The sequence below is a fragment of the Camelus ferus genome, chromosome 21, assembly GCF_009834535.1.
Source record: "Camelus ferus isolate YT-003-E chromosome 21, BCGSAC_Cfer_1.0, whole genome shotgun sequence".
NCBI classification, from domain to species: domain Eukaryota; kingdom Metazoa; phylum Chordata; class Mammalia; order Artiodactyla; family Camelidae; genus Camelus; species Camelus ferus.
Window position 1 is genome coordinate 10454441 of NC_045716.1, and position 16759 is coordinate 10471199.

General features: G+C 37.7%; 1 protein-coding gene across 9 annotated transcripts in view; it reads right to left on the reverse strand.

The window, feature by feature from the left end:
• DNM3 (dynamin 3) overlaps positions 1-16759 on the reverse strand; it is a 475573-nt gene that overhangs the window by 362457 nt on the left and 96357 nt on the right. For all 9 annotated transcript variants that reach the window (XM_032463725.1, XM_032463729.1, XM_032463731.1 and 6 more), the window contains exon 3: positions 1127-1276. In XM_032463725.1, coding sequence (XP_032319616.1) covers positions 1127-1276 — 150 coding nt within the window. The remainder of the gene's footprint in view (positions 1-1126; positions 1277-16759) is intronic.

Below are 16759 nucleotides of genomic sequence, written 5' to 3' on the forward strand. Positions count from 1 at the left end.
GTATCTGAACTCCAACTGATGCGCACAGAATAAAAAGCAAAGAATTCAAAATGGCTTTGCAGGTTTTCTCTGTATTTATGATATGTTTATGCTAGGCCAAATGATCGTTTTAACACAGTTGAAGAGGCACTGGTTTGCATGCCTAATAGTTTCCTCAGAGAGCCATCACATCTGGAACTAGGGGGCTATAATTCAAACACTGAACAAGAAGTGAATATGTTGTCTGGCAGTCTTGTACACTGCCTATGAATGATATAAAGATTCTCAGGGTAAGATTTCTCCTTCCCTTTGAAAGCACCACATATTATTGATAGAGGGTTAGCCATTTAGCCTGTTGGAAACCCACCAGTCGTTCGAGGTGCCCTGAGGTTAGTATGAAGGCTATGTACAGTCAGACTCATGGAGCAGCATTTGGGAGGGCAGAAAATTATCCCTGAGTCAGTGACTCCAGCCCCAGCCTGGCAGCTGTTTCCTCTGCACACAGCATTGTTGGCACCAAGTTCTCTTGGGGAGTCATAATTAAGCTTATGTCATTCATGTCCCGTTTTAAAAACAACAGAGCTAGGGAGAAGATTAGAGAGTACAACCTGCCCCACTACAACTTTAGTCAGCATGGAGGCTGTTCTGTATCACACACCATGCGTTGTTATCTAATTTATAAATTTCTGTTGACAGCCTGGGTGAAAAAAATCACAGTTGATTCCTCAGGAAAAGGACTAAACAGGAATATATAAGACTGTAGAAAAATTCATTAGGGAAGACTCAACTACACCACCATGCACCTCTAAGATTTCTGCAAAGACTGAAGGTATTAAAAATGGAAATTTTCAGGCATATCTCTTTGATTCTAAAAGTTTAAAATAAAGAAAACTTTTTTAAATGACTTAATTCTTTTGTTTCCAATTTGTCTTTTCCAATTGTCTTTTAAAAGTCATCTGCTCCTGCTTCCCCATAAATAAATCTATGAGCTCTTTGGATCATACCATTTACCAATGTATCTAAGCACAATCCTAGAAACCTGCTAATTTTTGAGAGACCAAATCATCTTTTATGCAAATACTTCATGTTAATTAATATAGTAAAAATTTTTGAAGACAAGAATTTGGAATTTTGCTATTTTACTTACCATGTGGGGAATAGACTCGTAAATTAATGGGTATGGAGGAAATGCCTTTATTCATTCCAGTTACTCGATCTGTTTCTGCTTCAATCTCATGGCGAACTTCATCAAAATCTGTAAATTTTTTCCCTTTGCAATGTAGAAATTCAGCATATTCTACAAAAGACAAATTAATACAATCTAAAATTTATGTACTCTTGAAATAATCATAGAGAAACAATGCTTCTTTAATTATAAGTCAAAGTATCCAATACTGTCTCTTTAGCCGTCACAATGAGAGAACACAGTGGTTGCTAAGAAGTACAGGTAATACTTTTGAAATATTAAACATAGTAAAAATGCTAAGGATGCAAAATTTGCTTGTTTTCAGACAAGCAATTAAGTATTATAAGCAATCCTTAAATCATCTAGCCTAATAAAGAGAATTTTGGCTCCCCAAACGATAAAACAAATAACAGCAGCCAATTGTCAAAGAAATTAGGTCTACAGCACACAAAAAGCCTACTTACTAATCCTATTAACATGTCCTTTTTCAATAGCATCACTTTATCACGATGGAATGCCAAGTTATATAAATACAGCTTCAGAAGGCAAGAAGATTTAGAAATAAATTTTGCTTAATTGTTTAAAAAGAAATAATACATGAAATATTTTACCTTTAGAATCTACTATCCAAAATACCACACCAATTTTCTGTAATTAAAAAAATACTTTAAAGAAAAAAAAGAATTATATCAAAGAAACTACCTGCAATCTAAAAAAAAATCAGTATCTGTTGGCAGAAGGAAAAACTCTAAAATAACTATATAGATAACAGAAAAATCGTTTTTTTTTTAATTTTAGTAACATCTTGAAACTGTTGTACTATCAATTTTTATATCTGCTTCCAGAGATATCACATAGATGATAAACAACAGAACTTGAAAAAGGAAGCTGATACTATTAAGACCTAAAAAAATTCATAATTTTAACAAGAGAACAAGTCTTAAATACTTTAGCTTCTCTAACATCTAGCTGAAAATTGCTCCACCAAACTTAGACTAAGGCTAGTATCCTGGACTCAGATACCAGCTGAGACAATTTATGGTAGTCTTCCAACCATTCCCTACCCAAGTCACAACCTTCACCCACTATGTGGCAAGGCCAATAGGAAGACACTGCAAGTTTTGGCCCCCTGTCTTCAGGTAGCTTAGCATCAGTTAACACAGGCAGCATGAAAAAGGTGCTGACCTACCTTTAATGTGAAAGGAAAGACAGAGGTAGGAAAGGTGGCTTCAAGGAGCACTGCCTGAAAAAGGAAATGGGGTATGAACTGTGTACAGAAGAGTGGGGAGGGTTCTGGTGTGTACAGAGAAAGCAAGGCCTTTCAGGCAATCAGAGAATCTCAATAGCTTCAAAAAACCCCTGGCAGGTTATTATCCAGCTTCTGCTTGAATCTACCCACCAATGGGGAACTGACGCTTTGATCTCTTTAGGGGGTAAAAAAATCTCTTATTGGAAAATGTTTCTTAATGTTTGTATGAAATTTGTTTTCTAATCATACTTCCTTGGTCCAACTTTTGCCCCCGGAGCTACTCAGACAGTCCTCTTCCACATGAAGAGGCCAGACTAATCTGAGCATCGGGACACAGAGTTCCTCATCCTCCTGCGCTTCTCTCACCACCTTTCCTAGTTTTGTCTGATTGTGGCTCAGGCCTGCTGGTGGAAGACACAGACACCCCAGCCCCACCTCAGCTACTCAGACTGGAAAGGGCATGGGCTCCTGAAGTGGACCAAAGAGCTTCTGCTTTACTTTGCCAAAGAACTATAATAACTTAACATTTTGAATATTAGAATGACAGTCAGAGACTTTACTTAAATTCTGTCTTTCCCTGTCAACGTAGGTGAACATGACTGTTTTTCTATTTTAGTTTCTCCATATAATAACATGAGCCACATTCTGAAAAACAGCAAGTTAAGACTCCCAAAAGCTCATGCCTCAACGGTGGAAGTATACACAACAATTAAGCTTCAATAGCCTTAGAAGTCTGGCCTGAGATCACTGCATCATTTGGCATTTTCTTTCACATGTTTACCCTCATAGGTGCTGTTTTTACAATATAAATTCTTAGAAGATAGAGGATTTATTTTATTTACCAACTCAGTGGCTAGGCCAGTACCATATAAGAGTATTTAAAGATAAGGAGGTGATAAAACATTAAGAAAAATAAAGAGGAACAAAGAATGTCAGATCCCAGAAAACAAACAGATATTAGTAAAAATAAGTCATAAATAATTTAGAAGAAACAGAACAATATTTTTTCAATTCAATATATTCTGTGGAAAATGCAAACTTGAGAACTTTTTGTTATCGTAATTATTACTTTCGTAGCATTAATAAGCTTCTGGATCACGTACTACGTTTTCAATTCTGTTACTAATCAATAATTTACAGTAACACGTTTACTTCTCTTGTTGCCACTAGATGGCGCCTACTTGCTTTCTCAGCAGAGGAAACTAATGCCCTTCCAGAAAGATGTCAAATCAATGCAGTTTTCAACTTAGATTTAAATTTATTCCTTGATTCCTGAAAATGCTTTTCTCTTGGAATTGAGAGACTGTAATTGTGCAGGACCATCTCTAACCTTTGTGCATTTTTAAGTCTAGGGTCCCACAGAAAGATTTAGGGATGTCAGTACACATTTATTTATTTAACTAATATTTATTGAGGTCCTACTATTTGTCAGGCACTGTTTTAGAAATTGAGGACATAGTAAAGGGAAAGAACTAGTCTCTAGAATCAGGAAGCTTAAGTTCTAGTGAGATGAAACAATAAACAATGTGTGTGTCAGATGGTAAGTGCTATCGAGAAAACTGAAGAGTAAAGGCGAGATTAAATGGGGGAGGGGGTTGCTTTGTTATATGCTTTGGTTGAGGAAGGCTTCCCTGATATGATAAAGTGACATCTGAGCAAAGACTCAGGAAAGGGAAGGAGCAAGTCATGCTTTACCTAAGAGGATCCCAGCGAGTGCCTGAAGCAGAAGTATGCTTGGCATTATTGGAGGAAGAGCAAGGAGGCCAGCGTGCCTGGAGCACAGCGCACAGGGGAGGAGGGGTAGGAGATGAGGTCAGAGCTGTGGTACAGAAGGGTTACCGGTAAAGAAACATGATGTGACCTACGTTTTGGGGGGTTTTGAGGAAGGGGAGGGGAGTAGGGTAATTAGATTTATTTGCTAATTTTAACGGAGGTCCTGGGGATTAAACCCAGGACCTTGTGTTTACTCTACCACTGAGCTCTACTCCCTATCCTATGACCTAGGTTTTAAACAAATACCTGTGCTGAGAACAGACCAGAGGCACAAGAGAAGAAGCTATTAGAAAAACAAAAGGGAGATGATGAGCCTTGGACCTGGGTGGGAGCAGAGGTGAGGAATGGCTTCATTTTAATGTATTTTGAAGAAAAAACCAACAGGATTTGCTGATGGATTAAAGGAGTGGTATAGAAGAAAAGGGGGAGTTAAGGATAACTTAAATGAGTTTGACTTCAACAATGGAAGAATTTTGAAATAGAAAAGACTGAAAGAAAAGATGTTGGGGAGCTGGGGTTGGGAATCAGGAGTTCAGCTGGGGACCTATTAAGCTTGTGATGCCGACTACACACCACCCACGTGGAGAAACAGAACTGCTGCTGATGGTTGAGGATCACAGCGCTGAAACAGACACAATTCAAAGTCCTATCATTGGGTAAGAGTTCATCTATTCTGAAATTTTTCCAGAAGATGGCAGTCAAGTGCTTGAGGTAACTTTTACTAATTAGCACAAAAATGCCTTTGGGGCTGGATATATGAGTCTTTCATTTAGGGAGAAGTCTAAGCTAGAGATATAGGTATTTTGGAATTCCTTAAAGTTAGGCAAGTGGATGAGATCACTAAGTGAGCGACTCAAATAAGGAAGAGGTCAGGGCAATGGGCCCTGGGTTTTCCAATGTTTAGAGGTCGGGCAATCGAGAGTAAGCAGGGTGACCAACAAGACAGGAGAAAAACCCAGAGAGAAGTGACCCAAGGCCAAGTAAAGAGGGTGTTTCATGAAAGAAGGAGACCTTGCACTCCATCAAATAGTGCCAACATGTCAGGTACGATGAGGACTTTTAATGGATCATAGAATTGGGCAACTTGAGGATCCTTCAGGAGGCTGAAAAAAGCAGTTACAGTGGAGTGGGGTCAGTGATAGCCTGACTGGAATAGATTTCAGAAAGAATAGGAGGAGAGGAAGTGAAGACTGGTTGTAGACAATTCTTTTAAGTTTTGTTGTAAAAAAAAAAGAGAAAAGAAGTGAGAGCATCTGGAGGAGGATATGAAGTCAAGGGAGCGTTTTATAAAGAAGGACAAACTGACAGCATGTTCACAGGCTGATGTTATTAACCTAGTATTAAGGGAAAGCTGCTGATGCAGAAGTGAGAAGAAACAAGGGCTGAAGTGATGTCTTCAGGAAGAGGGAACAGGAGGCATTAGGAAGGAACATGCTAGTTCATCCATAGGAAGAGAAAGGAAACAGAGTAGTGAGTATTGATGGACGCGATAAACAGAGTTGATGGTGATGGGAGCATGTGAAGTTCATCAGGTAAGAGCGGCAATTTATCACATTTAGTCATTTTAAGTCTTTAAAAAAAAACATTTCTGTATGTATTCTCACTGGTTAAACCCCATAAGCACTATTATTTCTACCACAAAATACATCTCACGCACACACACATACACACACTAAATGAGTAACTTAAGAGCAGCCATAGCAGGAATGTCAACTCGGGTCTAATCTACATCCATCCCTGGGATTCCGACCTGCCCAGCATATCAGGACTAATAGAGCAGGAACTACAAAATCCTTTTTCCTATGGGTTTCAAGGAGCTTCCAGGGAAATAATTCATCCCACATGATGGAAAAATTTAGGCAAAACCTAATCTGAGTTGTCAGAGGGAGCTACCTGTCATCCATCCTCTACTTGGGCCCAGAGACTCATAGGTCTGTGTTCCCTCCTCTCTAACAGTACAGTGATCACTGTCACACCACATAGTCTACTTTCTACTTAGAAAAACACAGCGACCATAACTACAATTCGTAGCTACAGGATTATGTTGTCAATAAGCTGAGTCCCAGCAGCAACAAGGTAAGCCAGTCCTGTTAGGGGACTCCAGCTCACTAGCGTGCAGACTATGAATGGGTGGATGGCAGAGGTAACATGTATGTTTTGAACATCGGACCACAATTGCCTCATCAGCCAGCTTATCATCACACACTTCCTAAATAAATTCTCATCAGCAGTGCAGGCTTTCCCAAAAACACAATTATAGATGAAAACCTTGGAAGGATTATCACAAGAGCAATGAATCTCTTACTGTACTCACCTCTGAAGAAGAACGTTAGTGTGAGTTTGGGGATGAAGATGGTTCTAACAGCCAAGCCAAACTCTACAGAACAGGCTGCACCTGCTGATCAATAGCTAGACTCTTAAAAGAGCTAGTAAAGGTGTGTCTTCTGAGACTTTGACACTATGGTAAACTAACATGTCTGAAGGTCTAACAAACTCATCCTAGCGTTCCAAGTTACTTTTTTTCCTCCTAGGAAGGTACAGTTTGCAGTGGTGCAAGCACTCTTGGCATGTTCTCACTGTTCCTTTCATTCTAAATGCTTGGTAGTTGGGCACATGAAATGATCTCTTTCTCAAACAATTCCAGGCTTCAGCCCAAGTTCAGTCTGAATAGAGACTGATTAAATTCCTCAGCCGCAAGCTCATATAGAGGATGAAGGCAATGTGCCATATAAGCGTTGAAACCCTGATAATGCATCCATGAAATTCGATTTCGTTTTAGTATAATCTGTCTTGCTGAAATCCATAGTATGTTTTCAGTTTCACAAAATAAGATTCCTAGTTTTAAAAATCTGTCCTGTTTCCCCAATGTTAAAAATAGCCTACATGTGAAGCAAAGGTTTACATTTTTATATCAAAGAATGACTCAGGGTGGGGGGGGTATTAAAAAATCCAAGCTATCACTCTATGTTTATTTCCCTATAAAACATTTTAGCGTTGTCATTTCTGCTGGTCATGAAAAACAAATTACGCTAGGTTAAACGGCTGACAAACTGTTTGGGGGGAGGATGATACGGTTTATGCCTGGGCAGCATTCCAATCATCTGTGGAAAGCACAGCATGACCGTAAGAATTTAAGTATTTCCAATATGCCCCTTCCTTGGGGAAAAACAGGCATATGCTTCGATTAATCGAGGTTAAGTAGAAAGGAATAATTATGGGGCATATGCATATAACTTCTACGTTAACCTTTATTCTAAGAACTGTGGTCTTCAATACTTTAGGAGGAAGGAGTTTTATTTCTAAAATGTTGTAATGGCCATGTTTTGTAAGTACAGGACTCCAGTGAAAATGGAGCACACAGGACACACAGGCAGGGAATGGTTTTCAGTGCAACTAACTGAATCCACTGGCTGTAAAGACCATCTAGCATGACTCTACTTAAAAACATGTTTCCTTAAAGGCAGAGGCTACATTTTACTCATCTGTGTTTCCCTAACGCCTAACATATATAAAGAACACCTGTAGATTTCTATCTTCTGTAAAGAAATTCACTCTGCAACGATTGAGCAATTTGGGGGGGGGGGGCGGGGAATGCTTCCATCAAGACTTCAAGTCATTCCAAATTGTGGTTAAGTGAGCAACAGGGCAAGTTAGATATGAATTATACTGACCCAGATATGAAGCAGAACTCAGTGTGTCCTAAACAGGGAAAGTTTAGTAATGAAAAAGCAAAACAAAACCAAAAGTAAATCTAGAGAAGCAAACAATAACCTGAGGAAGTCCAACAGCGGGTGAAAGGCAGAGGTCTCACTCAGAGGGTGGTGGACGGTGGGGTGGGGGTGGGGAACAAGAAGGGCCAAGACTCACAGCAAAAGGTGGATGCAGGCAGGCAACAGAGCCCAGCCGCAGAAAGTAGGGTTCAGGATCAGGGCTCTGGTGCTCCTGAGGCAAAGGAGGAGATCTAAACAGAACTCCACATCCAAGTACGCCAGAGAGTCCCAGGCAGAAAACCAAGATGCGAACTCAGTCATGGAATGGAAGGTAGAGCCCTTTTCATAGGATACAAAACCAAAGTTGCTTACATAGACGTCAGGGTCAAGGGAGATTAGTGTCAATGCTGCATTGAGATTTACTGCTCAACGATGGGCCTACACAGTTTCCTCTTCCCTGAGAGCTGGGCTGGTTCTGAAGCCTGGGTGAGGCTGAGCTTACACGTGAGGATGAAGTGGTCTCAGAAGAGTGCTGGTGCATGAGACCAAGACCAGCATTTGACAGAAATCCCTCTAGCACTAGGAATTGGTATGGAATATTCTACCACAAGTGCCCAAAACAACAGTAGAGAAGCAGTAGTTGTAACACCTATATAGCTTGATTTAGTTCCATAGTTTTTCAGAAGAAGCTCAAAGAGCTAAATCAGCTCTATTTTATACTCATCATTTCCATGTAAAACCCAATCAAGACACAAACTGTATTCTAAATCCTGAAACCAAATAAGGAAGCATGTCGAGCACTTGGCCAAAAATTACAAAGTGGATAATTATTCTAAGTCTCAGCAGCATCTGACATGATTTTCTTCCTCTTCCCCGAAACACTCTCTCCTACTGACTCCCATTATTCCAACTTTCCTGACTTTTCTCCTTCCTCCCTGGTGGCTCCTTCTCCATATCCTCAGCTCACTGGTCTCATCTTCTCTTCTCTGCTTCTAAATGCTGGAATGCAGCTAGACTTCCCTCTACACAGTCTTTTCTTTGTGATGTCTATCTTGTCTCTAGATGGATATCCAATCCTCTCTCACCTAATATTGGCCTTAAAAAATTTATACACACACACACACATCTCCTCAAATTCATGTCTCAAGCACTCATCTCTCCTCTGAACTCCAGACTTTTTCTGTATCTAATTTTAGTGCTTAACTGACATTTCCACTTGGATGTCTAATAGGTATCTCAAAATTAGCATGTCCAAAACCAAATTTTTAATTCCCCATTGCCTTCCCCTCCCATCATCCACACCTTCTCCTCCTTGCAGTCTTCCACATCTCAATTATTGATCATACCACTGAATCAGGTCCTCAAATGAAAAACCAGGGCTATTTTTGCATCCTTCTCTTCCTCAGCTCTCTCCCAATCATCTTTTCACTGCCTCCACTGTGGCCATCCTCCATCTAGGCTGTTACCTGTTACCTGGACCAGCATAAAAAGCATCCCAACTCATCTTCCTGGGTCCACTCTTGCTCCACTGAATCCATTCTCTACCTAGAGGCTGGAGAGATCTTTATAAAACATGTGTCAGATCATGTCTCTTTCATTTTCAAAACCTTTTATTGGTTTTCTAGAGAATCGGAAATACCCAAATTCCTCTCCCCAGCCTACAAAGTCCTGCACAGTCTGACCCCTGTCTGTTTCTACCTGTAATGCTATCTCTACCCTCTGTACTCAAATCAGTTTAGCTGCAACAGCCTCCTTCCTGCTCTTCAAGCACAGAGTCCATTCTCACCCCAGGGCCCCTCCCCCGGAATGCCCTTTGCCCAGACCTCTGCATGTGTGGCTCCTTCCTGTCATTTACTTCTCATGCAAAGTGTCATCTCTTTAGAGAGGCTTCTTTGATCAGGCAAAGAAAAGCAGCAGCTCAGCCACACTATTACATCATCCAATTTATTTTCTTCAGTGCACATAATCATTATCTCAAGATTTTCTTATTTGATTTTTATTACCTGTCTTCACGCACTACAATGTTAAGTTCCATGAGAACAGGAACATTACCTGCTGTACTCCTAGTATCTAAAACATGTGAACTGCACCTGTTAGGCACTCAATATATTATTTTTTGAATTAAAGAAAAAATTATTTTTTTAATTTTTAGTTTTTAATTTTTCATTGAAGTATAGTTGATATACAATATCATATAAGTTACAAGCATATAGTATGGTGATTTACAATTTTAAAGGTTACATTCTATTTACAGTTATAAAATATTTGCTATCCTCCCTGTGTTGTACAATATATCCCTGTAGCTTATTTTATACCTAATAGTTTGTTCCTCTTAATCCCTTACCCTTATATTGGCCCCCCTTCCTTCTCCCCGCTAGTAACCACTAGTTCATTCTCTATAGCTGTGAGTCACTGCTTCTTTTTTTGTTACATTCTCTAGTTTGTTGTATTTCTACATTTCACAAATAAGTGATGTCATACAGTATTTTCTTTTTCTGTATGAGTTATTTCACTTAGCATAATGCCCTCCAAGTCCATCCATTTGTTGCTGTAAATGGCAAGACTTCATTATTTTTATGGCTGAGTAGTATTCCATTGTGTGTGTGTGTGTGTGTGTGTGTGTGTGTGTGTGTGTATACATACATACACCTCATCTTCTTAATCCATTCATCTGTTGATGGACACTTAGGTTGCTTCCATATCTTGGCAATTGTAAATAAAAATGCACTTATGAACACTGGTGGCGCATGTATCTTTCTGAATAAGTGTTTTTGGGTTTTTTTGGATATATACCCAGGAGTGGAATTGCTGGGTCATCTGGTATTTCTACTTTTTGGGTTTTTTTTTTTTGAGAAATCACCATACTATTTTTCCACAGTGGCTGCACCAATTTACATTCCCACCAACAGTGTATGAGGGTTTCCTTTTCTCCACATCCTCACCAACATTTGTTATTTGTGTTCTTTTTAATGACAGCCAGTCTGACAGGTGTGAAAGTGAAAGAGTCAGTGAGTGAATGACTCAACAAATCCTGGAGAACACTAGAGGTTTGTGGATAATGGAGAAGAAAATGATCATGAATATGGCTTTTGACATATTTGGTGTCTTTGATATCCAAGCAGAGTTTCAAGCAGTCAGCTAGAAATATGTGTCTGCAGTTTAGCCCGAGAGCTATAAATGTGAGAGTCATAGCTACATGAGTTGTAACTGAAGCCATGCTGCAGAGGAGATTGCCTGCGGGAGAATATGAAATGACACAGAAAGGAGCCTTGGGCAGGTGCAAACTTTAAAGGCCAGGTAGAAGATAATACATCAGCAAAAGAAACAGAGAGCAGCCAAAGAGATAGAGCAAAAGCCAATAGTATTTGGCATCACAGAAGCCAAAAGAATAGTGTAATTTTCAAGAAGAAAATAATCGATAATGTTAAAAGCTGTTGAAAGGGCAAAGTAAGTACTGGCAAGCGACTATTGGAAATTATAGAAATTCAGTCATGTATTATACAGTTTCCTGTATCCTTGAACAATGTTTTGTAAATAATTTAAATATTTCTTGTTATTTCAATGACTTTTTGCTATAGATTGCTTTGTTTACATAAAAATTGGTTTATCTTTTTTATGCTTTTTTTTCCTTGTGTCTCTTCTCCTGTATCAGGTTTACTAGCTGTCACTTCTTATGATTAACAACACATCTGTTTTTAAGCCATATTCTTATTCTAACTTTTAGCTTTACATTTTACTCTAGACTGAGAAGTCCCATAACCTAAAGTATGGTTCTGAGTCTAAATTAAGACTGGAAATGCCCAGAGTAAAGCCATGACCTTGCAAAGATGAGCTTTAGATCATGGACTTTGTAATATTAGTTTTGGCTGCCCAAGGCTCCTTTTGCTTCCTCCTGATAATCAGCTAAGTTTAGAAATTAAAAAGAGGTTTCCAAATAAATGAGTTATTATAGTACTATTAAAGGCTAACTGAAGGTACAATTTCAGAAACAGCAAATATTTCAATATCATTTCTTGTTTTAAGAAGACAAAAAATAATGTAATTTGCCAAGTAAAAAATCTGTACTTGAAAGTGAAAGGACTAGACTTTGTCACGAAAGTTCAAGTGATCAGACGGCTATACAAGAAATACAATAGAACATCTAAGATCTGCAAAATGAAAATATTTCCCTATAAAACCTTATACATAAGGAATGAAGTTTATAAATGAGATTTAAGTAGTAATCATATCAGAACTGCAAGTGTACAAATATGTAACTAAAAAAATTCTCAAAGTACCAGAACTACAGTATACATTACTGGATATATTTGCTGCTTAACCAAAAAAATTTTTTTCTATGAGTATGTACTTCTGTGCACAGGTTGTCAGCAATACTATTCAATCTAAATATTTTAACAAGATCCTAGAGTATTTGGTAAGCTCCTTAAAGGTCTTCTTGACAAATTCCTGAAGGTTATTATCAGTTGGAAACAGAGCCAACTTAACTTTGTATATTGTGAAAGGTACAAATAGAAGTTCTTTTTTTACATGAATATTCAATTTTTCCAAAACCATTTGTTGAAAATACTACCCTTTCTCCATTGAACTGCCTTTCCACCTTTATTAAAAAATCAATTGTCTGTATATGTACGTCCATTTTTGAACTCTGTTCTGTTCCATTAGTTGATCTATCTTTATGTCAATGCCATACTATCTGATTACTATAGTTTTGTAATAAATCTTAAAATCAGATAGTGTCCATTTTCTAACTTTGCTGTTATTTTTTAAAATTTTTCAGCTATTCTGGGTCCTTGGCATTTCCTATGAATTTAGAATCAGCTTGTCAATTTCTACAGAACAATTTAATTTTTGAATCTTTTATCTACGGCATTCTTTGCAGTATTACTTTTAAAAAGTTTTCTCCTCTGGCCCAAAGTTGTACATATATACACACAGCATGTGTAGCTAAATGCATAAAAATTTTCTCATGAATGCCTGCTGTGCTAAATGCTTTAAATTTTAACAAAAGTACAGAGTCTTATACATGAGAGGTACAGCTCCTCTAAACTCTGTCTTTTTAGAGCAATCACTTCAGTGCTGTAGGGGGCTGTACAAAAATATTTGTTATCGATTATGGCACAAGCACAAAGTAGCCAGTTGTTACGGTATAGCTTGGTAACCAGAGTACATATTTTTGCAACAAAAACCTAACAAATAAAAAATAAAAATTTTATCTTGAATATATGAAAATTCTTGAGCATGATATTCAAAACTAATTGCAGAAAACTAATGTAGAGTAACTCTGACAAGATGACTTTGCTTCATAAATTGAAAAAATTATTCTATGACTCAGACAATAGTCAATCCAATCATTTCTTGAAGGAAATTGTTCCTAGCATGAAAAAAATTAATAGAACAGATCAATTAGTGTATAAATTATCTAAATAGAGATAAACAAATTTAAAATATTTTAAGGTCCTCCTTAAGCAATTTTTTAATTTAATCCCAAGGGATTCTTGTAAGAACATCCAGCACTTAGCATTATGTGGTCAGTTTAAATGATGCTAAAAGAAATGTACCTATAAAGAGAAACAAAATAAAGTTCTCACCTGAAGCTCAGTATTATGGTTTTTTCAACTCAGTATGCATGTAAATTCATGCTTAGCTGCAACAGTCACTAATTATCTCAATAGGAACTTAATAAATAGAAAACTCTCTCACAAGGACACTCACCTCCTTTAAATGGAGCTCAAATATGAATGTTATCAATTTTGCAAAGGAGATAGGCTTTGGGAAAAGGACAATCATTAGAAAAGATATGAGAAAAATATCATCTTGTTTGAAAAACAGGTACATTTTAAACAGCCCTCAACTATGAATATATCACACAGATCACAACAAAAAGTGCAATCTTAATAATGATGCATTAACTGCTTCATCATCCAAATACGTCATCATACTAAAAACTGATTTGAAAAATATGCTCTATTACTTGACAACCCCTGTTAGTAGTTTCATAACATTAGAAGAGCCCATGCAAAACATCCGCATCCTTCCTCTTTCAACCACAAAATCTAGATGCAAATCATCCCTAATGTAAAGCAAGTTTCCCCTTGTTGTTCTGCCTGTTGCAGAGTCAGCCATGCTGTACAGTGTTCTGCAGCCAAGAACATGAGTGTTTAAGCCTTTGGAGTCATATCTAAGTTTGAAGGTTCCACCAAATCTTCATCATGTGATCTGGAAAGTCATCTAACTTGCCCAACCCTCAGTTCCCTCCTCTGCAAGTGGTGTCTCATTCATGGGCTGCTGTGAGGACAAGAGCATGGTCATGGCTGCCTCCTTCATCAAAGTTCTCCCAGTGAATCGTCTCCTAGTGACTAGCTATATGGGCTCAACAAATGTGTCATTACATACATCAAAGAGTAAATCATATACATGTATCAGAGAATAAATGAATGAACACATTTAACATAGAGTAAGCCCTTAGTTTTAAAAATAATCAAAGAAAATTTAAATAAATACCTAACAGCTAATCTAGATAGCAGAGGTCTTAATTTCAGAGAGGATAAATAAGCTGCCTAAAATCACACAGCTAGGAGGTGGTAGTCCAGGATTTAAATCCAGACATTCTGACTCAAGAGGACAATCTGTTAACCATTCCAGACTGACTGATTCTCATTACTTCAAGTGCTCACCTCCTAGAGGCATCCAATTCTTGGTCTTTCATAGCCTCTCTGTCCTCAACAGTTCTTTCTTTCCACCTGCCACCCACCTATGTGTGCACTTCTCAAAGTCCAGGAATCACATGCGCTACTCTGTCTCTACCATGGTTTGTGTTTCTGCAAACTCTGGAACCTTCCCCCATAATAATGTACAAACGTACACAGAAATTTCAGTGTAATTTCAAGGTCTCATAGATAACTGCGGCACCCTCTTCCTCACAAGAATATGTGTGTTAAAAAAAAAAAAACACCTAGTATGCTGGCCACTGTATGGCAAACACTCAATAAATAGCTTATATCATTATCATGATTATAATGTGTGCCTATCAAAATATTACCTAACAAGGTCCTACTCAAAGATCATTTCCACCAAAAACTTCTTTGATCACTCCACTGACTGTGAGGAACGTTTTACTCCTCTGTGAACGTACAACTCATGTAATTTTACCTTAAAGATTCTTTATCCAAAATAACATGTTTAAGAATGTTTATATAACATGTATTACACATTCCACAGCATAGGAACTATTTGCTTATATGCCTTATTTCCAACGTTATAATCAAAATTCTCAGAAAGTAGCAGGCTATACCAACTACATCTTCAACTTAACATTCCTTAAGGGTACAGAAATGATTAAAGAACAAATGAGTGAAAGAATGAACAATTCCAAGTTTAAAACAAAACTACTATTCAGTATTTTTCAAAGATGCATGAGGCCTAGAATGTCTAAAGAACTTCCAGTATTTTTTTGCTCGTTCAGTATGAATCAACTTTATGCAACAAAGTCTTTTTCTGAGCAGATCTCTTTAGAATTTTTTATGAGCCATCTTCTCCCCTTCTTGGTCTAATCTGCTAGAGAGACAAGCTCTGGATAAGACTCTGAAGAGTATGTTATTGTTCTCTGGACTTCATTTTAGTAAGAAGTTTAATAACACAAAAATACTATGTTTTCAGTCTCCCAAAACTTGTGCTTTAGTGATAGGGTTTTTATATTTCCTTCAATTACACACTGTGCTTCTTAGGTTACAGAATTGAGACTGTTTCTCATTCTGTAATATAATGCATCCTTTCAACTGGGAGTTGAGTTTTCTGGCCATACAAAAATCTACTTGTTAAGCAACTACTACTCTAGGGGACATAAAATTTTAAGCTATATTCACAATCTTAACAAACTTACCCAAGTTGGAGAAAGAAGACAAATATATGAAAATCAAGAAAAAGGATTTAAATAAGATTTCAGGATAGCAAACATCATGATGAGTAACTGACAAGTGAATGGTGCACCTTGCTACCACAGTGGATTTAGCAAAGGGAGGGGATCTTTTTAGGCTGGGGCAGTCTGTAAAGGATTTATGGAAAAAGTTGAGTGTGCACTAGATTTAGGAGGATAGACAGAACTGGGGGAAAGCCAAGAAGAAAAAAGAAAACATTTAAAACTACAAACAAATGATAACAAAGGCACCAAAGTGAAAAAGCGAAAGAGATTTGGAAATAAGCCAGGCAGGTAATTAACAACAAATATTCAATTTAAAAAACATATTTGAGGAATGAATGAATGAAAGCATAAAGCATGTATGGACGCGTGTAGGAGACAGAATACACCCCTCTTTGTGGGTAAACACTAAATGAGGTGATGCAAAGAAACATTCAGCACAGTGTCCATTTCACACTAAGGATGTTAACAATGTAGGCTATTATTACGGTTACTGTTTTTTCAAATGATCAACATAAAAGCAGTGGCTGAAATCTGACAAGCGCTTCATTTGATTTTTATGACTTGTTGAGGAAAGAAGTTTCCACAGAAAACAAAACTGAATTCTGTTAACAACTACTGGGTTCTTCTTTGTTAACATCTTCAAAGAATAAATTAAAGAACTAGTTGACAGCCATTGATAAACACTGAGCAGTGAAAAGTTAGAAATGATAGTTATGGACACACACACAATAGACAGATAGGGAGATAGGGAGAAAGATAGAAAGATAAGATAAGATAGATATAAATAAGTATTGTGCTTTGTGATCCTAATGGTGATTTTGACTGCAACCCATCTTGGTCTTAAAAGCTGATTTTAGAATGCTGTACCTTTATGAGATGGACGTGCACTGCATACAAAACTTCATACTCACACCAAAGATAATTTGGAGGGTAATTATACATCT